The sequence below is a fragment of the Brachionichthys hirsutus genome, chromosome 3 (genome assembly GCF_040956055.1).
Source record: "Brachionichthys hirsutus isolate HB-005 chromosome 3, CSIRO-AGI_Bhir_v1, whole genome shotgun sequence".
Lineage (NCBI taxonomy): Eukaryota > Metazoa > Chordata > Actinopteri > Lophiiformes > Brachionichthyidae > Brachionichthys > Brachionichthys hirsutus.
The window spans coordinates 14,040,717-14,065,305 of NC_090899.1; the positions used below are offsets into that span (position 1 = coordinate 14,040,717).

The 24,589-nt window shown below is 48.3% G+C and overlaps 1 protein-coding gene and 1 non-coding gene across 2 annotated transcripts; one reads left to right on the forward strand and one right to left on the reverse strand.

Moving 5' to 3' along the window:
• Positions 1–4,942: 4,942 nt before the first annotated feature.
• klhl32 (kelch-like family member 32) lies at positions 4,943–23,929 on the forward strand. Its single transcript, XM_068760575.1, has 10 exons — positions 4,943–4,965; positions 7,467–7,644; positions 8,753–8,860; positions 12,278–12,376; positions 15,085–15,300; positions 17,885–18,611; positions 18,688–18,746; positions 20,224–20,416; positions 22,042–22,136; positions 23,722–23,929. Exons 1-10 carry the CDS (start codon positions 4,943–4,945, stop codon positions 23,881–23,883), a joined length of 1,860 nt encoding a protein of 619 aa, XP_068616676.1. The 3' UTR covers positions 23,884–23,929.
• Positions 13,707–13,779, reverse strand: trnav-uac (transfer RNA valine (anticodon UAC)). The gene has a single exon. It is a non-coding gene; the product is annotated as a tRNA-Val (tRNA).
• Positions 23,930–24,589: the final 660 nt, after the last annotated feature.

The window sequence follows — 24,589 nt, forward strand, 5'->3', positions numbered from 1 at the left end:
AAATTTAGAATTTTATGCACAAAAATTTAAAAATTTAAAAGGAAGTATTAGACTCAAATCAGATTTACAGAAAATGTATTATTCATTTTGCTCTGGGGCACCACAGTGAAGTGATACAAGACACCGGCAGTATCCGTTTACCCCTCACTGTCACGTTTGTCTCTGGGACATCGTGAATGCATTTGTCCTTATTTTATAAATATCTACAAACGATTCAATCAGGCGAATACACAGCCAAGCTTTTCTCTCAGGTAGTTATTTTTGTCTTTAGCCTGGCAGAGTACTGCAGAGCAGGAAAAAGGAAAACGCCTTGCCATCAAAATGAAACACAAGCTCAAAGAACAAATAGAACACAGCAAATTAAACAATCCAAGTATTTATCTGAGTACCCCTACAGGTCCTTGAGGGCCCGGGGGAACCAGTTTTAAGAAACACACCGATATGGAGATTAAAAGCCGCATGAAAACTTTCAGAGCATTCATTTGCTTTGGGTGGGGAATGCTGAATATCCAATAGAATGAGTCTCAGCTTGTTAATGTGCATTTTAGTACTGCACATTAAGCTGCAATAAAGTAGTAGGAATCCTGAACGCCTGACTTCCATTAGCAACGGCAGTACCGATATAAGCAGGTTAAGCTTTTCAAAAGTCCGTACTAGGTTTAGACATCAGTTCTGATTTGATTCATGCCACAAAAACATGTGTGTGCTGTACAAAATAGTATTTACTATTTACTATTTACCATGAAGACACAGTTCTCTCAGAACAGAGCTTAGCTGTTTGATCTCCTATAGTATTTACTATTTACCATGAAGACACAGTTCTCTCAGAACAGAGCTTAGCTGTTTGATCTCCTATAGTATTTACTATTTACCATGAAGACACAGTTCTCAGAACAGAGCTTAGCTGTTTGATCTCCTATAGTATTTACTATTTACCATGAAGACACAGTTCTCTCAGAACAGAGTTTAGCTGTTTGATCTCCTATAGTATTTACTATTTACCATGAAGACACAGTTCTCAGAACAGAGCTTAGCTGTTTGATCTCCTATAGTATTTACTATTTACCATGAAGACACAGCTCTCAGAACAGAGCTTAGCTGTTTGATCTCCTATAGTATTTACTATTTACCATGAAGACACAGTTCTCTCAGAACAGAGTTTAGCTGTTTGATCTCCTATAGTATTTACTATTTACCATGAAGACACAGTTCTCAGAACAGAGCTTAGCTGTTTGATCTCCTATAGTATTTACTATTTACCATGAAGACACAGCTCTCAGAACAGAGCTTAGCTGTTTGATCTCCTATAGTATTTACTATTTACCATGAAGACACAGTTCTCAGACCAGAGCTTAGCTGTTTGATCTCCTATAGTATTTACTATTTACCATGAAGACACAGCTCTCAGAACAGAGCTTAGCTGTTTGATCTCCTATAGTATTTACTATTTACCATGAAGACACAGTTCTCAGAACAGAGCTTAGCTGTTTGATCTCCTATAGTATTTACTATTTACCATGAAGACACAGTTCTCAGACCAGAGCTTAGCTGTTTGATCTCCTATAGTATTTACTATTTACCATGAAGACACAGTTCTCAGAACAGAGCTTAGCTGTTTGATCTCCTATAGTATTTACTATTTACCATGAAGACACAGTTCTCAGACCAGAGCTTAGCTGTTTGATCTCCTATAGTATTTACTATTTACCATGAAGACACAGCTCTCAGAACAGAGCTTAGCTGTTTGATCTCCTGGTCATTATCATCTGCTGCTTACCACTCGTGGTCGGAGTTTACTCAGCATCACCACATCTCTGTTTATATGTCAGTAACCACCTGTGAATGTTGTCATAAGTGCTGACAGGTCAAATAGCTAAACGTTAGCATTCAGCTAGCCCATTAGCAGTGAGTACAAAGAGTAAAAGTCAGCAAAGCAGGTGTTTGACTTTTTAGTGGAGAAGTACACCTGTACATGTTAGTAAAAATATAATACGTTACTAACAGTTCTCAAAGACCTAGCATGTCCCCCAAGATAACTACTTTTGTCAGACTAACGGGATATTTGTTTTTTTCCCCCGTAAATTGGACGCCAAACGCGGGGATAAATTACAGTACCGTCGCCTGCCTCGGTCGCTGCTGTGGAACGGAGGCCCGAAAAAGCGCCAGTAAATAAAGTCCTAAACTACTGTAAGGAGACAAACAATGACCTCAAACACTCACCCGGACTGTCGCGGGGCTCGTGGAACAGCTGCCTGCGTGGATGGTTGTTGGAGTATCCCGTGGGGGGTTCGGTGTGTTTCCTAACTTTCCTGCGGCAGGCTGCGGCTCAGTCTCCCCGTTCTCCTCTGATCTGGCTGCCGCTTCGCTTGGAAGCGAAGACGCCTTCAGGTGCGGTAGATCGTGCTTTAGATACTTTAGAAACAAACACGAACAGCTTTATAAATAACACGTTTAACTTTATAAATACGTTTATTTACACTAAACCACAGCAGTGTCATGTGGAGAAAAAAAATCTTCGTGGTAAATGATCCAGATTTATTTGGTTAAAAAACAACAATGCAAATTGTAATTGTTTTTCCAGTGTCTATTTCTAACCCGAAAGTTTTAAAACGCTGTAAAATGTTAGGTTCTTAACAATGTGGTGAGCGCTCACGCACAAAAGCAAGACAAATAACTAGTTTGTTTAAGTTAAACAAACCAACAAGTGTAGACTTGGAGATTGACGGCAAGTAGGTGAATGTAGAGATTGACGGGGTGCACGTGAATGCACCTCGGGTTCCGCGTTTTGGGTGGAAGCCTGTCCCACTACGGGACGGGCCCGGTTCCATACCGTTTTGGTGACACAATTAAAAATGAAGATGTTAAAATAAGTTTGACAATACGTGTGTAACAACACTAGTGCTTATAGATATATATTTAATTGGAGGAGCACGGTGTCACATTACAGTTACGTTAAACATATGCGCGTACGCTATTGCCAACATTGACCACGAGGGGGCGCTGCGCCTCGCCTATGCTCTCACTCACGTGACTGCCGAGGAGAGGCGGGGTTATACAATGTGGGTGTAACAGCGTAACCAATAAAGTGTCCGTAATAACCGGGCGCGCTGCCTCTGTGCGCTCCGCGCGTCGTGGGATGGATCCGTAGGAAGGAAGCATCCTCGGACATCAGACAGCCACGGAGGCGCCGCCATTGAGGAAGGAATTGCCCCCTAACGAATTCATATGAGGTAAGATCGAGAAGACCGGAGGGAGTCGAGTACAGACCATAAAAACAAAGACTCTGGATGCTGGTTCGATGCTGCAGGGTTATTATTCTGCTTCCCGTCCCTCTGACAGCTGCGAGCCTTTGGATTAGCGTGGACGGTAACGCTGCTCCGTTACATCTGCTTATCTGGCAACCCAACGCGTCATTGATCGGTAGATCCCCGATTGCGTGTGATGCGTGAAAGACACCGTTTAGCTCAAGAGCGTGCTTGTTATTAGTCGGGAGATTGCGGTTGTATTCCAGGGGACAATGGCCGTCCCAAACGCACGCACCGTGCGCGTTTCTCTCTATTGATTCCAATCCTGGGGCCAAAGAGATTTGATTTCTTCCATCTCAGGTAGCGGGAATGATGAGATGTGTTGTATCTATTGCGGTTAAGCAAGCACAACTTTATCAGATGCGTATAGATAGAGGATGGATAGAAATGGAGCCATGATCAGAAATGAATGAATAAATGGATAAATGCAGCATCGGACCGGATTGGCGCTCCTATCCAGACCTGGCTTCGTGCCTTTGCTTGATTTTCATCCCAGTATTGAAAGCTAATAAGCAATGCCATGCCTACCGATTCCTTCTGAAGGTCCGTCATTCCCAGATCAATAAACCGAGCCACCCTAAGGGGACTCGCACGCACGCGCACACACGGGCTGCATGGAGCACGTGAGTGTCCAGAGCCGCTTTGGCTTCACCGTGACCTCTGCCCCCCCCCCCCCCCCCCCCTCGGGCTGCTGGGTATCATACAGGAAGGGATCTCCGATTCAGGTGTGTAGCACATTATGTCTGGGTTGTAGCTACACCGGGGGGGGGGGGCTTGGTGTAAGCCGGACCTCCAGCTTTGTTGTCAGAGGTGCTGAGGTTGTTTATTTCCCTCAGTGAAGAGGCTCGGGGAGGACAGACGTGTGGACGGTCAACCCGGGGGCAAGGCCGGGGGGCAAGGCCGGGGGGCAAGGCCGGGGGGCAAGGCCGGGGGGCAAGGCCGGGGGGCAAGGCCGGGGGGCAAGGCCGGGGGGCAAGGCCGGGGGCAAGGCCGGGGGGCAAGGCCGGGGGGCAAGGCCGGGGGCAAGGCCGGGGGCTCGAGTGGCGCTGACATGTTGCTGCTCTGCTCCATCAGGCTGATGCATGTTCCCAGTGAGGAGACTGGAATCCTCTGGAGCCGCGTCGGATATCTCCCCCATCTCAACGTCCTGTGTCTGGGGGCATGCCCTCTGAACCCAGCTTCAGGTACGTTCGCTCACCACATGTCCTGTGACTGGGGGCATGCCCTCTGAACCCAGCTTCAGGTCCTGTGTCTGGGGGCATGCCCTCTGAACCCAGCTTCAGGTACGTTCGCTCACCACATGTCCTGTGACTGGGGGCATGCCCTCTGAACCCAGCTTCAGGTCCTGTGTCTGGGGGCATGCCCTCTGAACCCAGCTTCAGGTACGTTCGCTCACCACATGTCCTGTGACTGGGGGCATGCCCTCTGAACCCAGCTTCAGGTACGTTCGTTCACCACACGTCCTGTGACTGGGGGCATGCCCTCTGAACCCAGCTTCAGGTCCTGTGTCTGGGGGCATGCCCTCTGAACCCAGCTTCAGGTCCTGTGTCTGGGGGCATGCCCTCTGAACCCAGCTTCAGGTCCTGTGTCTGGGGGCATGCCCTCTGAACCCAGCTTCAGGTCCTTTGTCTGGGGTCATGCCCTCTGAACCCAGCTTCAGGTACGTTCGCTCACTAACGCTCCTTTTCGTGATGTCAGCGGCGTGGTGCCGGTATTTAGGGATGAACGTATCCACCTCAATTATTTTGGCCGCGGTGGAAATTGGATGTGTGTAATCGACCGTGTTTGATGGCTGAGACTAAAGTCAGCATTATACTGATCAATGTGACGACTTCAAGCCGCTGGGCGCTGCAGTTTAAGGCGAACCACAGGTACTCCCATTTGATACAATGAAGACGGGTTAGCTAATGTGTGAGGGCGGAGCACTAGACTCTCTGGATCTGGTCCTTCCATTGATTTTTTCTTGTTGCAGGATACGCGCAGACTGAATTGGTTCACTGACATTTTGCTTCACAAAAATATCTATTTATTTTCTATTAAAGCAATAACTTTATTAATTTGGATGCTGGGTTTGAGCTGGCAGCAAAGTCCAGCAGCAGCTTCGCGGCTGGCTGGCTAGTTTCCTTTCTGCTTGTTATTCCACCTAAAGGTTGCTTTGCTTTCTGCGGCTCCGGAAGATCTTTGTCAGGACTGAGAAAAACATGTTTGGATGACGTTATTGAGGCTTGAGGACCGCATGCTATTAACCCCCCCCCCCGACTCTTCCCCCCAGCAGAGTCCAAATAGCCTGACTCATCATTCATCTCGCCTCTGGCCCACAGCCCCCCCCCCCCCCCACACACACACACACACACACACACACAGCCATCATTTCCTCAGTCTTCTGCCCCATCACCATCATGAAGGTGACAGAGAACGCGTTGGGAGTGACTGCTGGGGGGTTTGCAGTCAGAGAGGGGCTGGGGGGGTTGGGGGATGGGGGAGGGGTGGGAACGCAGCGTGGATCTCTGAGCAGTCGGCGAGCCGGTCGCTGCCCTTCAGACACGCTCTGTCGTCCGCGTTCTCGTCTCACTCGCCATGAGGAATCTGACTCGAGAAGTGTGAGACAGCAGCTGGAGGTCAGGAAGTGTTCGTCACCGGTAGGAGGACATCGTAGCATCATCATCATCATCATCATCATCATCATCGCCATCGCCGCCCACACCTGTTTTGATGAAGGCTGTTAGTCCTGCTGCAGAGCCATTATTCCATGTGATTACCAGAATGCCCTCCTCCTCGGCGTTCCCACTCTGGGATTGGGAAGCTTACGGTTAACTGCACCTACCCTTCAGCTGCTGCACCGGGTTCAGTTCATGGCTCATTAAAGTGCCTCCCGTTGGGGGGGGGGGGGGGGGGGGGGCTGTCAGCGTGGCTCGTCCTCGGCAGCGGTAGTTCCATTGCTCTTACATTTCAGCTACCTGTGATCCTCTGATTGCCTGATTGCCTTTTACCCTTGCCTCCTTGTCTTGCTTCCTCGTGTCTTCCTCTTCCTCTTCCTCCTGTTCCCTGTGTCTCTTGATTGTTGCTTCTGTTCCTCTCCTTCCACTATTTCTATGAACTTAACTGTTCTTCTTTATTAATATCATTGAATGACATGAAAAATGCTCAAGACTTAAGTTCTTCTTCTTCATCAATATTCTTCATCTTTTATCGTCCTGATTATTACCATTATAACACTAGCACGTTAACATACGGTACATTACATGCATTGGGAGTCCCTGTCCTGAAAGACGATTGTCTTCTCATGCACCCCGGTCCCTCAGTGAACCACCAGCCGTGATAAAATGCCATCATCTCGTGATGCATTATGTGATGCTGCAAAGGTGGACAGCAGGTAATGGGCTGTGATGATAGTGATATTATTTCTGCCATCCAGCAGCAAGATGAGGACGCGGCAGTCGAAATACTTTACCATAAATATTTGACCGAAGCCGTTCACTGACATTTTGTTTACCATAAATATTTGACCGAAGCAGTTCACTGACATTTTGTTTACCATAAATATTTGACCAAAGCCGTTTACTGACATTTTGTTTACCATAAATATTTGACCGAAGCAGTTCACTGACATTTTGTTTACCATAAATATTTGACCGAAGCAGTTCACTGACATTTTGTTTACCATAAATATTTGACCAAAGCAGTTCTCGCAGATCATCTGATCTTCCTACTTCGAATAAAGCGGTCCTGATTGCGGCTTTATTATCATTTATATACAGTATATCACATATTCAACATGCGTCCAACACTGTTCTGTTTTTGCCTCCTTCACCATAGTAAGATGCTGACATCGCTCATGCTTGCAGCATTCATACCAAATCCGTCCGTGATTTATCTGGGAATTGCTCGGCTATTTAAGTCTGGACTAAAGTGGCAGGTTGATCAATGAGCTAGAGCCATGCGGCTCCCAGTCTAGTTCCCCCAGGAATAGAATACCGGAAATCCTCCCATCCGGTTTCAGTGCCGGGGTATAAATACTAAAATGAGTCAGTCCATCTAACCAGCCTCTCCTCATTGATTATTAATCAATTTAATTATCAATGTAGTCCTGAATATAAGTAGCGCTTTGTCCATGACTCCAGTTTAACAGTTCATCTTTATCTGTGTGTGTGTGTGTGGCAGCAGGGAGATGCTGACAGGACAGAGGCTCTGTCAGTCAAGGTCCCACCAGGACTCTGTCCTCTCGGCCCTCAACCAGCAGAGGAAGGATGGCTTGCTGTGTGACGTCACCCTGGTGGCTGGCGAGCAGAAGTTCCACGCCCACAAAGCCGTCCTGGCAGCGTGCAGCGACTACTTCAGGGTGAGCGCTGGACCGTCCGCCCGAATATCTATCTCAAGAAACCAGAAATGAATCCCTCTTGAAAATGAGAATGAGATTAAATATGCCCAAATTGACCAGAGATAATTCCTCCTCTGTGTAAATGTTCTTATTTAACCTTTATGCAACCGGGTAAGTCAACTGAGAATTCATCATCTTTTGCGATAACGACCTGGACCTCAGCTGCATGTTTCTGGTGGGAGGAAGCCAGAGAACCCGGAGAGAACCCGCGCGGACACGGGGAGAACCCAGAGAGAACATGCAGCACACAGAAAAGCCACAAGTTGGATTTGAACCTGCAACCTTCTTGCTGTGAGGCAGCGGTGCTAACCACTGCGCCACTGTGCCGCGTTACTGCTACCAACTCCTGGTGAGAGTTGAGGGTGGGAGAGTCGCGCTCCTCCCCTCCTCTGCCTTTCTGCTTTTGCTCTCCTCCTCTTCTTCCTCTCCCTTTTTAAATGACACCCTTTCAAGTCCCGCCTGAGCAGCGCTCGGATTATTAGATCATCTCGGTGCAATAAGCGAGAAATGCCCCTCGGCTCTCCCGTTGATCTGCCGAGGCCCGACGACATTATCTTTGCTTTGATACCTGAACACACCGCTGGCTTTCATCAGCGTCGTCTCTGTCTAACCTCGCGCTAACTGCAGCGCCGCGTCCCACTGCAGCCGCGTGTGAAAGGACTGCGAGTGTGCACTCGATCCCAAGTCAGAGGAGCCGTCTGTCACCACCAGCCCCCCGCCATCAACCCCCCCCACCAAGGTCAGGAGCACGAGGGGGTGAACAGCTCTTCAAACACGCTCGGTGTTTCTGATGCCGTGCGCTGCTGGCTGGCGGATCGATGCCTGCGTCATCCCAGCGTGACAACAGGCAGTAGCTTTGATGAGTGAGCAGCAAGCTGGACTCCCACACAGCAGGGCTAGAATGTGGGTGCTGCGTTCACGCGCTTTCGTTTCACACGGGGCGTGACTGTGGCTGAGATTTAACCGGCGTCTGATTGTGGGTCAGGGTGCTTCTGTTTTAAGCCAATCACGGCTAGAGTACCTGTGATTGTGGTGTTCCCTCAGCTAACCTCACCTTGTGTGTCATCAGGCTATGTTCAGCTTATGCATGGTGGAGAGTGAGGCAGATGAGGTGACGCTGCAAGGCGTGACCGGAACCGGGCTGAAGCACGCTTTGGACTTTGCCTACACTGGCCAGGTGAGTCTGCAGAACGTCTACCGTTTCCATCAGACGCAGATCTTCCCTCGTTGTTTTGTTGGGAGGTCACAGCTGGGAAGTGCTGTTGAGAGAGAGAGTAGAGTTAGTAAAAAACTAGCATTCAGAGCGCACAGACCTCCACCAAGCAGCTCACTCCCCTCCTAACTGGATCTACACCGTCCACATGGTGATCTGGGTCAGCACCAAAAGGTTCTGGATTGTTCTTGGTATCTTTATACACCAACCGTGAAACGTAAAAGTGAATCAGAGTTGATGTGTTGTTGCAACTGATTTTTGAATCCGTCAATGTTAAAATTTTATATTTTTTCCTGACCCCATTCTGGATCCGACCCCGAAGACATTTTGCATGATAGTTCATATCGGATCCCTTTATGACTGTGATTTCTGGTGAGTGGATTTATTGTATATTTTACAAGATAGGATTTCTTTTTCGAAAAAGCCTCCATTATACTTAAATGGGAAAATCAGGATTTTTTTGGGGGGGTTTGTTTCCAGATGGGTATCCGGATCGCTCTCAAAATTTAATGCGATCTAAGTTAGACCAAGAACCATCTTCAGATTTGTTTTTATCAAGAACCATCCATTCCGTAAACCTGCTAACAAACCGACAAATCAAAAAACAGAACCTCCTTGGTGGAGGTAACAAATCCGTTGTGGAATTCTCTCGGCTACTAGACGACGCTTGTTAGAAATGTCCATCTCTAATATTAAAAGGACAGTAGGTCAAAACGCAAGTGTACTCCCATTTTTGTAAAAACAATCGCGCTAATATCCGCATTGTGGATGAAGTTCAGATTGTAAAATAGAGGTCATCACCCTACATGGATCATCACCAAAATGTAATCATCTGTTCCTGGTAACATTCCCAACATTCCCTGAAAATGTCATCACCAACCGTCCGTAACCATTTGAGTTATCTTGCTGACAGACAGACAGACGGATATAAAAAGAAATCAAAAGAAATCCCAGGATTTTGAAACTGTTTTGTCAAAAAAAACTTTCTCCTCTGCTGCTTGTCATCAAACTGCTGGACACTATTCCTAATTAAAATCTGACTTAACCGAAGACAGGCGAAGCAAAGAGCCCAGCATTTCATTTTCATACTACAGCAGCAAGACGGCATTTGAGTGAGGTCCCGGTCCTCGCCCCCCCTCATCCCGTCAGTAATGAATACGTATGTGATCATTTTTTAATAAACCCTTCTTGACCGTGTCGGCGCCAATAAGCAGCCTCGTGGCTTCTGCAGTGCAGCCGGGAGGCCAGGAACTCTGTAATTACTGCTAATTGGATTTCCACGGTGGGAATGAGCAAAAGAGCGAGTGGTTGGGGAGCGAAAGTAGGTCAGCAGCCGGTTGGCTGAGCTCCTGCCTGCCCAGAGGAGATGACGGCAATATGCTTATCCCCACACCATGAGTGATGACCTAGTAAAAACCCTGCAGCCACATGTCACAGGCCAGCAGGGCGAGTGACGAGGCACGCCGCCACGGGACGGTGGAAGCCGGTCAGCATATGAGATGCCGACTGTGTGCAGAGACCGCCATCGAGCAAACCTCCGAATGTTCTCATCACCCTCCCACCTCGCGCTGTAAATCCGTGTTTCTAAACGGAAAGGGCTCACTATTACGCCCACAAGTCAAGCCGCCATGGCGTTACGAAGGCGGCTTCTGCTGCGTGGGGGGGGGGGGTTGAAGTGTTCCAGCTGCGGCGGGCCTCTGGAGGCGGGCGGTGCCGTCAGGATGGCAGCGGCTCGATCGGTTCAACGTCGAGAAGCTGAGATCTGCAGGAGGTGGAGGCAGGATAGGAAACGAAGCAGGTTGTCTGAGCGCAGAACACAAAACCTTTCAGTAATCCCAGCAGCCCGGGTGACTGTCACACACACAGCGTAGCGGCTTCCTGTCTTAACACGGACAGGATTATAGTAGCTGAAGGGTCGTTAACTCGCCACCGGGCCACGCCTGCCAGGGAGGCCATGCAGCGCTAAACGTGCAGACGATAAGCATTTATCAGCAAAGCTCGCTCGCCGTGTTCTTCTTCTCTGTTTGATCGTTTCCAACGGTTCACGTGGACGCTCAGCCAATCAGAGAACGGCAGATGATCAGCTGCAATGGGTGGAGAAATGGGTGAGAAAAGTGTCTGATTGGTTTTCATTCCTGTTTGAATCAATAATGTGAGTGAAGAAGGGCTGCGTTGTCCGTTCTCAGGAGACCGGGGGGGCGGGGGGGGGAGGGGGGCTAGTAGTCAAAGTGGTGTCAATTTTACACCGAACGGTCGCGAGAGGAAGGGAAGCAAATGATGATGTCATTAGTTCCCTCGCTTTCACTACTGACGCAGGCACAACCCTCCGGTTTATGGGCCAGTGCTGCCGATCGGATTATCAAAGGTTTGTTCCTGCCCTTTGAAGCAATGCCAGATTACGGTGACATCAGAGTGTTTAGTGTGATTCATGCTATTAGCTCGACGGATGATAGGACGTCCTGGGACGATGCACCCAACGGGGCAGTTTAGCCTGTGACGCTGTGACGCCTGGCTCTGCTCCAGAGAGCCTCGCCACGTGGCCCGGCAGAACTTTATTGTTGTGTTTGTGTCTGGGTGTCATCACCAAGGAAACCGAAGGATGATTCTCATCCATCAACAGGAGCATCTGATCAGCTCAACTCTCTTTATAAAGCACTTTGATCAACAACCAAAAGCAGGAACTGATGTACATAAATCATCATAAAAACACGAGATAGATGGGGGTCGATTCTTTAGTGTTTTTTTATACATGGCAGCGTGAGACTTTTTGCATCTTTTTTGTCGACTGTGCCTCAACCACCTGAGAGTTGAGTGTAAAACTGGTTGGAAGAATGAGCAGGGCCTGAGTGTTGGCGTGGATGTGAACGAATGAGCTCACCGCTGTACTTTATATCTTTATGCTAAAGAAATACTTTATTTACAGTACTACATATTGTGCAGTGTCATACTTAGGCTACTGAAACTGATAATGACCCTTTGCCATAAACAAATTGGTTCAGCAAATAGGGAAGATAAAGCATTTAATAATCCGGACGTCTTAAACGAGGCCCAAAGTCTTGACTTTAGTGTCATATATGATGAAGAAAAGCAACAAATCATCTTTTCTGATACACAAAATTGGTAGTATTACTTGGATAATACTGGAAATCAGAAAAATGAGAGAACTGGGAGGCTTTCGTCTTGGGCTTTCCAGAGAGATGATCGCTGTTCTTTGGTCTCGTCCACTGCTCCTTTAAGCAAGTATAATGCTGACCATTGATGTTATGATGACTTTTTAGTTATTAAAGTCCATTTAATGACTCTCTTAGGTAATATTGAAAGAGCAGCTGAAAGTAGAGCGAAGTCAAATTTATTTTTGGTTTTATTTTTTGGTCTGTGTAGATCCTTCTGGAGCCGGCGGTGATTCAGGACGTCCTGTCTGCAGGAAGCCACCTTCAGCTACTGGAGCTCCTCAACCTTTGCTCCCACTACCTCATGCAGGTACACACAGTCACACACACACACACACACACGCACGCACGCACACGCACACGCACACGCACACGCACGCAGAGTATCAAGACTGGATAAGACAATCACAGATACACAAAACACAAAACAGATGGTGGCCTCATGATCCTCCTTATCTAATTTTAGCATTTAAAAAATTGTGGAATAAGTGCAAGATTGACAAGATACATTGTTTGAACATAGGACTATGAGTCTGGAAAATCTAAAATGGCCATTAAAATGTTTTTATTCATTTATTTATACAGATGAAAAAGATTTCTGTTTCCAGTCCTTGTGCTCAGCAAAGCTAATTTGCTCTTATGATTCAGCAGGAGAGAAGGTGTCTGTTTTTTCATTTAAGTATGAGATGGCACAAATCCACCCATCCATCCATCCATCCATCTGGCTACCGGTGATAGGCGGGGTACACTCCGAATGTGAAGAGACGCGGGGCCACACGATGATGGAGTTTGCATCCTCTGAGTGAAATCCTCTGCAGGATCTAGGCTGCCCTGTTTGCTTGCTCTGTGTACATTAGGACTGAGATGGTGATGGATTTACAGGAAGAACATGCCAGAAGCTGCTGTGCATTAAGACAAATCAGTTTGAGTTTCCCTCTGAGGTGTTTCGTGTTTCCCTGGAATTCATGCGTTTTGCATTTGGTTTTAAAATCCGTTAATTACATACAAATGGTACTATTTATTTATACGTGTACTGCTTTAGCTGGTGCGTCTTAAATCCCGACCCAACAGCCTGTCAGATGCAGTATATTTGATCTGCGCAATTACATCACAATTGTAAGCTTAACTCAAATGCGCCATCTGGTGGCTGCAGCAGCTTTGTGCACGAGTGACCAGCCTTGAATCACTATCATTCATTCATTCATTCATTCATACTGATTGCTTTATCCAAAATCCGGGTCACAGGTATTGCTGCAGCCTATCCCAGCAGTCTGCGGGCGAGTGGCACGGCACACCCTGGACAAGCCGCCAGTTCATCGCAGGGCTGAACCAGGAAAAATGAACCAGGAAAAACATCGATTGATCTGCTTGTTCATTGCCTGCCAACGTCTTTGTTTACAGGCGCTTTGGTTTTGACTTAATGTGTATTATAGACAGTAGAGCAGGACCAGAATAAATGAAAATAAACGCATCATTTGATGATCGATACTGACGCTTAGAACTCGGTTCATTGAGTCTGCTGAATGATCAATATGGTAATTCCTGTGAATCGAGTAGCAAGAAAAGCTGACCTGACTCAACAGACATTTAGACTCGTCTGCTCATCTGCTAGTTGCTGTTGTGTGGAACACGACAAGCGATGGTTCCACTGGGGCTCGAACCCAGGACTTTCTGTGTGTAAGGCAGACGTGATTACCACTATACCATGGAACCTGTCACACCGACCCTCAATTTAATTTGAAGTCCTGATTTCCAATTGAATCCATTTCATGCTGTTGTTTAAAAAGCAAAATCTCAGAATTTAAATTTAAATTGACGGTCTTTCTTGCAGTCTGCTTGTACAGCAGGTTCCATAGTGCAGTGGTGATCATGCCTGCTTTTCACGCAGCAGGTCTTGGGGTCGAGCCCCACTGGTGGGAACCATTACGGTTTTAATGCAGCAGGGTGGTTGCCTCACAGCAAGGCTCTCCTGGGGTGGAGTTTGTATGTTCTCGCCGGGCCCTCCGGCTTTCTCCCACCAAAGAACATGCAACATAGTTGCTCTAAATTGTTGTCATAGGTTGTCTTTCTATGTGGCCTTGTCATAAACTGGTGACTTATCCAGGGTGTCCCCCGCTGCCTGCTCATTGTCAGCTGTCATAGACTCCAGCATAAAACCTGTGACCCGGACAAGCAGCTGAAGATGAGACGATTTCTGATCGTCTTGTCTCCAAGAAAATGACGTTTTCCAGTATTGCCACTAGATGGCAGGCTTATTCCATAAGTCAGTCTTCACTGTCTTGAAATTCCACCGTCGACCTGTATGCGTGTGCGTCTACCTGGTTGTGTGTGCTTCTACCTGGTTGCGTGTGCGTCTACCTGGTTGCGTGTGCGTCTACCTGGTTGCGTGTGCGTCTACCTGTATGTGTGTGCGTCTACCTGGTTGTGTGTGCGTCTACCTGGTTGTGTGTGCATCTACCTGTATGTGTGTGCGTCTACCTGTATGTGTGTGCGTCTACCTGGTTGCGTGTGCTTCTACCTGGTTGCGTGTGCGTTTACCCGGTTGCGTGTGCGTCTACCCGGTTGCGTGTGCGTCTACCCGGTTGCGTGTGCGTCTACCCGGTTGCGTGTGCGTCTACCCGGTTGCGTGTGCGTCTACCCGGTTGCGTGTGCGTCTACCCGGTTGCGTGTGCGTCTACCCGGTTGCGTGTGCGTCTACCTGGTTGCGTGTGCTTCTACCTGGTTGCGTGTGCGTCTACCCGGTTGCGTGTGCGTCTACCTGGTTGCGTGTGCGTCTACCTGTATGTGTGTGCTTCTACCTGGTTGCGTGTGCGTCTACCTGGTTGTGTGTGTATGTTACAGCTCTCCCAAAGAAGACATCTGGAGATGTGACACATTCTTCTCAAGTGATCTAGATAATTAAAATGGAATCTTCCACATGTTCTCTTCTCACACTTTTGACTAAATATATCTCCCAGCTCCCGTTTCACATTTAGGAGACACTGAGAAAACGCTCCGACTACATATGAATCTGTGCAGGAGCTGAGCAGCGTGAACTACCTGGAGCTGTACCGCGTGGCTGACCTGTTCCACCTCCCCACCTTGGAGGAGGCGGTGGTGACCTTCCTGGTGGAGCATCTCTCTGAACTGAGCCAGAGCCGGCAGGATGAGGCCGTGCAGCTTCCCTACCGACTCCTCAGGGAGGTGCTGAAGAGCGACCGGCTCACCTCCCTGAGCGAGGAGGAGATCTGGAAGGTGCGTGTTAGACATGATTCATGGGATGCAGTATTAACGTTCTAAAATGTGTTTTTATTTTGACTAAACCAAGCACCTCACATGGGGGTTGCAGCAGTGCAGGTGGTCGCAGCTCCTTTGTGCGTCAGTGTGAGCATCCTTTGATGTTAACATGTCAGGAACCGGAGCGGCAGAGCAGGATGTGGACTCACTGTTCTGGCTGTTCATTTGCACCAATCAGCCCCCCCCCCCCCCACCTTCCATCTCTCCCCCTCTCTGTCGCCCCTTCTCTTCTCTGATTAGGCCCACTGCGGCTCCATCGGGGCCCCAATCCCCCAGCTGTCACTCGGCCGCCCGTCTGATTGAAAACAATCAGGCCTCTGATGGCACAATTACCCTGACCCTTTAGCCGGCCGCCGCCGCCTTAATCAGTCTCTGATTAGGCTGCTTTGGGCCTCCTTCACTTCGCCCAGAAGGTTAATTTGGGCATCAGACGGAAGCGAACAGCAAGCGGGGACTGCCGGCCGAAGGGTTGGGCGGGGGGGGGGGTGCGTGCCAATACCAACCTAATACAGCTTGGCCGTCAATCATTGTCACTCAGAGTTTTCTTAGAGTCTCTCACGCGCTGGAAATCACATTTTCTCTGCCTTTGTTTCTTCCTCCTCTCTTCTTTCTTGCCTTTGCTTTGGTTTTCTGTAGCCTCCCCCTCTCCTCCCTCCCCTCTCTCCCTCACTATCGCTTCCACTCGCTGTCTCCCCGTCTCTTTTGTGGCTTCACTCTCCTTTTCACACACACACACACACACACACACACGCGCACACGCTTCTTCTTTCAGCATGGAGGGGAAGGAGGGTGGAGTTGATTTATTCTGTGCCCTGAGGAAGTTGTGTGATGCAGCATGACCTTCACAGTCAGTTGCCATAGTGCACGCACACGCACACACACGCACACACACACACACACACAGCGAAGCATATACTGTCACTTCAGAGCAACGAGGAGGAGGAAGGCGGGGTGAGCGGAGGAGAAAGGCAGGAAGAGCTGGGAGAGTCGCTCGGATACCACAAAAAGACAATCCTGACGTGCTTGTTGTGGATTCAGTCCTCTGATTGAAGGGGAACAAAGAAAAAGGTGTTCAGCACGCGTTGGATGTTTCCTCGGATTCTCCCCTGGTCACCCTGGTCTGCAAACAGGCTTCCACTACCCCAACGTTGTCTCTGTTACAGTATAGAAGTTCTTGTTCTCCGCACTGATCATGTTTAAAAGCACATTGTCTTCCTGATAATGGGGTCATGATCTCCGGTGGTCTCGCCCACGTCACCACCTCGTCACAGCTACATCGCCGTCCATCGCTCTCCAGTTCAATTCAATCTCTTCTGCCTGCATTATACAAAGAAGGGTGCCTGTGGATATATACAGTGCTGCTGCTTAATAAGCCCCTATGTGTGTGTGTGTGTGTGTGTGAGTGATGCAGGTTTTGCTCCAGCCGTTGGTCTATAGTTGAGTGTTGTCTAGGAATGATTAGAGGTCCTACGCTTTTTTTCTCAGACGCTCTCTTGTTGTTTTCTCTCGTTTTTTCCACCCCTTTAAATGTTCCTTCTTTTCACTCTCTTGCAAATACTTCCCTGTGTTTTCTGTTTTCATATTCCTTCCTCCTCCTGTCACTCCTTTGCCCACCCTCCTTGCTCAGATGTATTTATTCTTTATGGATAGAGCCGCAAGAGCCTCCACCTAATAGATAGTCAAAATCATTCAACTGTATTGAATCTGATCATTTAAAATTGTATTTGATAAAAAAAAAGATGGTGCAAATGTAACCCACAATCCTGCATATTTGTTATTGCCAGGCCCACGTCTGACTCCCTCGCAAAGTTCTGTGAAATGAGGTCAGTAGTTTTTGTAAAATAAATAAATAAATATATATAAAGCAAGTCGAAAAAAGGCAGAGTTTTCAGTTACCATCTCCATGTTCAAGAGGAGACTAAAGACTTTGCTTTTTAACAAAGCTTATAGTTAATCAATACACTAATCAATATGCTGTCATCGGCCTAAACCTCCCATGAGACACTGGGCTCCTCCCTCTGCATCTGCTTATTCACATTTTGGAAATGTTTGTCATTAATCCCTCTCTCTCCTCCCCGTAGTCTTGTGCTCTCTCTCCCTCGGTTTGTCCCTCTCCGTCTCTCAGTCTGCAGGAATGCTGCAGAACCTGGACCTGTGGCTGTCCAATCAGATATCCTTATTGCTAGCATTAGCATTCATAGTTTTATATAGCAGCTCTTTAGTCAGTGGCTTGCTCAGCAGCTTTTAATGTACATCAATACATTATGTTTTTGTCTGCCTTTGTTCTCTCTGTCTCTTGATCACTCACTCGCCTCCTACCTGTCCTTGTCTCTGTCTCTCCCTCTCCCTCTGTCTACCTCTGTCTCTCTCTCTCTCCAACCGGTGCAGACAGATGGCCGTCCACTATGAGTCTTAGGTTCTGTTCAAGGTTTCTGCCTGTTAAAGGGAAGTTTTTCCTTGACTCCATCGCCAAAGTGCTTGGTCTTGTTGGACAAGTCGGGCCCTTCACTCATCCTCTGCTATCTTCTCGTTGTCCCGCCAGCTGGTCGTCCTGTGGCTGGAACACGACTGCCGCTACCAGTACACTGAGGATCTGATCCAGCATGTCCGCTACGGCCTGATGGACGTCCCAACGCTGCACCAACTTGCCCGCAGCCACCCTCTGGTTCAGTCCAGCCCCACTGCTGCCGCGCTTGTGGACGAGGCCCTGGACTACCACCACTCCACCTTCGCCCAGCCCCTGCATCAATCCGCCCGCACCAGGCCGCGCTTCCAGTCCCTCACCCTCTACATAGCTGGTGGGCGGAAGCGGGAGGTGAGCAGGGTCAGAGAGCTGCGCTACTTCAACCCGGCTGTGCAGGAGCACGTGCGAGTCGCTGGTGGGTCAAACTGGAGCGAGCTGGCCCCTATGCCCACCGGACGCAGCCACCATTGTGTGGCCGTGATGGGGAACTTCCTGTTTGTTGTGGGTGGGGAGGTGGAACATGCCACTGGCAGGACATGTGCAGTAAGGACTGCCTGTAGATATGACCCCCGGAGCGACTGCTGGACTGAGATCGCCTCCATGAAGGCCTGCAGAGAACACTTTGTCCTGGGCGTTCTGGGGCAGTGCCTGTATGCAGTGGGGGGCAGGAACGAGCTGAGGCAGGTGCTGCCATCGGTGGAATGCTACTGTCCCAAGAGGAACAAGTGGACGTTTGTCCAACCCTTCGACCGCTCGCTGTCGTGCCATGCGGGCTGCGTGGCTGACGGCCTGCTGTGGGTCTCAGGTATAGAAGGACCCCAGATGCATTCTACACAATCACACACATGCAGACACACAAGTTCTGTTCCTATCTATTCCAGGCGGAGTTACAAACACCGCCCAGTACCAGAACCGACTGATGGTGTACGATCCGGGACAGGTAACTGAAAAACTCACTTTGTCCAATCAGATTTCAGCCTCTTTGTGTTGCCAGGGTTACTCTAATCTGCGCAGGGCCTTCAGTTCAGAATCGTTTTTTTTCTGATTGGGGGGGGGTCAGATCAAGCTATTACAGCCAGGTTCCGCTAGCAACACACGTCTGCTGCGAATCTGCACACAATTCATCTGATCCAAATTGTCGTCGGACCTAGACGGAACACTGCACCAACATTCACTTTTTACCGTTCAGCTAATCATTTTTCATTTCCATTGGATTACCTCCTCAAAGAAACTAAAACCTGATCCAGAGGGGACGATGCTCGTTTTAAATCCTTCATTGGTAGACTGCAATGTAAGTGTTTTTCGAGTTACCTGGAATAAACGACGTGAATGAAAGTCGAGCTATAAGTGTGTGCGAGCAACACGGCTCTCATGGAGTGAGAAAAGTTACCGAGCCACGGTCTGTACAGAGAGCTGGAGACGTCCCCTTCAGGTCCAGTTCTTTAACAGTGATGTGAGCTGATAACATGCACAGTTGTAAAATAAATAAATAATGAGGAGCAAGTGTCACAAATCTGATACTTGATTTTCTGGAAATGAATGCATCGTGGAAAACAGGAATGAAATGAACAATTGAAGCTCTACATTTGATCTCGTAGCAGTAAATGATTGCACTTTTCATTTAAAGTTATGCAGCGTATACAGCACGCACACATGATATCCTTTGACGTCGCAGTCATCAATGCGTCTGATAAGTGAAAAACGCTTTCGCATCATTTCTGACTCACACCGGAGGAATGTGGCGCGCTGCTCTGTGCACACGAGCCAGCTGTCGGGTCTCTGTGAGGCTGTCTATGCAGGCGAGCGGTGCGTCTATGTGGACGGTGCGTATCCACACGGGCCGGGGTTTGTTGTCTGTGCACGTCGACGTGAAAACGAGGGAGTGGAGAAGTGAGCAAAAGAAGAAAAAAAAGAGGGAGAGTCTCATTTGTATTCTCCATGAATCTGCATTCACCTGCCAGAGCAACAGAACCCCCCCCCACACACTCACACACACACACACACACACACACACTCTACCCTCAACAGATGGCCACCCGTCAGCTCCCACCAGACACACACGCACACGTAAACACTCATTCCCTGCCTCAATCAAACACTCGCACACACACACACACACACACACACGCACACACACACCCACACACACACACACACACACACGCACACACACCGACACAGAATGAGCTTCGGCATACTGAGTGAAATGAGCAGGGATCCTGGTGTAGAATGGAGTGGCTGAAACGTGATGAGAAATATGGAGGTTTGTCGTGAGTACAGACCAGAGCTGTGGTCTCACGTTATCGCTCTAGTACTGCGCACACAGCGATTACTCATGCATGGCTTTGCTTTAATCTGAAGCTCCTTATTCAGCCCCCTTCCTTCATCTGAATCATGTCATTCCCCCCCCCCTGCAGGACCAGTGGTTGTCCCGCAGTCCGATGTTGCAGAGGCGGGTTTACCACGTCATGGCGGCAGTGAGGAGGCAGCTCTACGTGCTGGGTGGGAATGACCTCGACTACAACAACGATCGCATCCTGGTCCGCCACATTGACTCCTACAACATGGACCAGGACCAGTGGACGCGCTGCTCCTTCAGCCTCCTCACAGGTGGGAAAAGTGAGGAGCACGAGTCCGATGACGCATCTATTACCCTGCAGACGATGTCACTGTTGATAGAGGTCACTGGGGGGTCAGCCTTCTGGTGCTACAGACAGAACCGCATGCAAACTGCATTTAGGGATTCTAAAATCGGTTACAAATACACATCAACTCTGATTCACTTTTCATGGTTGGTGTATAAAGATAGCAAGAACAATCTAGAACCTTCTGGTGCTGATCCAGATCACCGTGTGGACGGTGTAGATCCAATTAGCAGGGGAACGAGCTGCTCGGCGGAGGTCTGCGCTCTCTGAGTGCGTTTCTAGTTAAATACGTAGCTGTAGGAAACCAGCTGGTGGGCAGCATGATGGTGTAGTGGTTAGCGCTGTCGACTCACAGCAAGAAGGTGCCGAGTTCGAATCCTAGCTGTGCAGAGTTTGCATGCTTTCCTTGTGTCCGTGTGAGTTTTCTCTGGTTTCCTCCCACCTCTATAAACATGCAATTTAGGCGAATTGTTTCCTCCCAATAATCCGCAGTGTGTGAGTGTGTGTGAGTGTGTGCGTGAATCGTTGTGTGGCCCCGCAATGCGCTGGCGACGCATTCGGGGTGTACCCTGCCTCTTGCCCGTAGACAGCTGGGATCGGCTCCAGCAAATCCCGCGACCCAAAAAAATGGATGTATGAAGCTAGACATTTAGCACATCTTAGCATAAAGACTAGAAATCAAGACACGGTTAGCGTAGCATTGATTTTCTAGCCCAGGGCTTTACAGTTTGGTTTGTTTGCTTTGGGTTAGAGTTCCACAGATTATCCCCCGACCCCGAAGTCCAACATGACGGTGCTCGGGACTTATGGATCAATCACACCGTTGATGTCTAGTGACCCCTGGGTCTGGTCGTGCCCCCCCCATTATGGGAACCCCTGCTTTAGGTAGCTTCAGGAGGCAGTGGGAAAGTCTCTGGGACAGACCTAAACAACTTCAATAGTCTCGAGAAAAGTCTCTCAATGACACATTCAGCATTATTATGAGCTGAGTCAACGTTCTCTGACTTTTGCCTGTTCCTGGAGAACATGCTGCACTACAGAAATACAGCAGTCGTTGGAAACACAGGTCGTAGGAGAAAGCGTCCTGTCTCTCTGTCTCATTACAGAGAACAACACAAAATGTCTCCCTGCTGCTTGTGAGTAGGCAGGAGGATGAGATATAATGAAAAGACATGCATCCCGACTTTGGACCCCTGGGCACGATGCAGCTATAGTTTCCATGTTGGTGGAAACTATAGCTGCACTGACCCCCCCAGGGACTGGAAGCACAATGTACCTTGCAGCACTGTAAGATATGGCCACCTTCTCTCATTTCATGTCATAGTTCAGGCTCCCGAGGATTCGGGTTGAGGAGACTCCACTGCACTTTCTTCTTCCCCTTTGACCTTTCTGACTTTCCGTGCTTATCTTCCTGTTACATCTGCAAATGTTTCTGACAAAGTCACAGAAAATAGAAGAGCAGCTCGATGTCGGCTCTCCAAAAGATTGCTGTCTTTCCCCGTTTATTCCTGCCTCTTGGGAGGGAGATGGAAGTCATACTGTCCCAATCCCAATGTGTCTGCCCCCCCCCCCCCCCCCCCCCCCCCTCAGGTCAGAATGAATCTGGAGTCGCCGCCCACGATGACAGGATCTACGTGGTTGGAGGATATTCCATCTGGACCAATGAGCCTCTGGCATGCATTCAGGTGAGAGAGGGGCTGTCACAACTGGATTCTGTTTCTTGAAAGCATGCAGCTCTTATGGTGAAGTGAGAGAGCAGCACACAAAGCAGGAAACGTTCAACTGTTGACCAGGACTGAGTCCGCTTCTGTCTCCATGAACCTACAACCGACCTTCTTTACGGCTATTCCTTGTAGCCTCACTGTCCCCCCTGGAGCCTTCTCATGTACACACATGTACACACATTTTACTCCTGCTCACCTTCATTCCTCTATTTTCTAGAGCAGAACTCCACTTCTCTAAATTCTAGGTTCCTGTCCTGAATACCAAACTTGCCCATCACCTCCTCATCTCCTCTATTTCTTGCTCAAACACGCCCATTGAGGTCTGCTCCAATCACGACTCTCTCACTGCTAGGATGCTCTGAAGCACTTCATCCAAGTCAGTTCAGAACTTCTCCTTCTCCTCTAACTCACCTCCTACCTGTGGAGCGTAAGAACTTCTCCTTCTCCTCTAACTCACCTCCTACCTGTGGAGCGTAAGAACTTCTCCTTCTCCTCTAACTCACCTCCTACCTGTGGAGCGTAAGAACTTCTCCTTCTCCTCTAACTCACCTCCTACCTGTGGAGCGTAAGAACTTCTCCTTCTCCTCTAACTCACCTCCTACCTGTGGAGCGTAAGAACTTCTCCTTCTCCTCTAACTCACCTCCTACCTGTGGAGCGTAAGAACTTCTCCTTCTCCTCTAACTCACCTCCTACCTGTGGAGCGTAAGAACTTCTCCTTCTCCTCTAACTCACCTCCTACCTGTGGAGCGTAAGAACTTCTCCTTCTCCTCTAACTCACCTCCTACCTGTGGAGCGCAAGAACTTCTCCTTCTCCTCTAACTCACCTCCTGATCAATTATCACCAAAATGATTCAAATCAGACCCGAGGATGGCACGAAACAACACGCCACAATTCATGCCGATGTTTCCTACAGTTTAGACATTTCACACCAACACCATACGTCAACCTTGTTAAAAGTCCAGGGATCCCCAGAGTAAACTGTGTCCATCCTCAGGGGACCATCGATCCCCGCGCTAAATATGGTGTGAGTCAGTTGTTGTCGAGACGTCAGGCGGGGATCTCTGTGCACCTTCCAGCGATAACGTCCAAGAGAAAAGAGGGATGGGAACACACTGATTTGCAGCTTTTGATTGTGCAAGCTGACAAACATTTCATCATTTGAGTGTCTGCGGCAGCATTAAGGTTCCGGGAACAGAAAAAGCAACCAGCGTCTGGAAGCATTGTAAAGTCACTGTGAGATCGGTATTCTGATCACAGAGGAGCCCGTCGGTTCTTCCTGTTCTTAACCCGTAACAGTCTGTGCTCTTCTGTGTCTGATGTGAGGACTGCACACTGAAAAAAACAGGTTGTTGAATTTACTAAATTTCATTACATCAAGCAGTTGCACATAATAATAATAATAATTGTATCCAGATCCATTTTTCAGAGAGTTAACTGATGTTTTTCAGTTGAATGCGCTTATTGTATTATTATTACATACATTTACGTGAGTAAACCCGACTTAGACTTGATGGCAGTTTATGATGTATATTTCCTCCTTCCAGGTGCTGGATCTGACCACAGAGGGGAAGGAGGAGGTTTTTTACGGGCCGACTCTCCCGTTTGCCTCCAATGGAATAGCAACTTGTTTCCTCCCGGCTCCTTACTTCACCTGCCCAAACCTGCAGACTCTACAAATACCGCATCACAGAATAGGTGCCGTTTGAAGCACTAATGGATACAACCTCACACCGAACAATGCCGGAGCATGGAACCTATCAAATGTCAGTATTTTTGAATGTGGCACAGATTTATTTCAGGCTAAATATAACTCTACTTTCCTGATCTGCAACAGCCACTTTATCCGAGCTTCCAGGAGGCCATGACGGCGGCTGCCTCGATGAGAAAGCGTCGCTGTTGTATTTCCCAAAAGACTGAGACTCTTTTCATGATGTGCACTGAAGGTGCAGCGAGCAAAACGAAGACAACAAAAAAATAACTCCAGAGGGATTATAATCCCCTAAAACGACAGGAACAAAATGACAATCCTTTTTTACCAACTAAGTAACAAATGGTAAGAAGAAACTGCTGAATGGCTCAGTTGTCCGCAGGAGTTCAAAGAAACTGTCCTTCCTAACCCATCGGACATCTATCATCACTCTGCGGCTCTATAAAGCATGAGGATATTTTATTTCAGATTTAGTCCTCTCATCGGCTCACAGACACTTTGAAATCACAGATTAGGTTGAGGCTGAAGCGAATTTTATTTTTATTCAAATACTATCGTATGCCGTGTGTGTGTTTATATTTATGCTCAGGACCTATGATTGTTTGTGTGCCGCTGAATGTCCGGTCATCATTCAGAGATTTTCTCTTAATACTCTCCAAGGTGTGTATAATTATTATAACTCTAATAACACTTTCTTTCTGCTG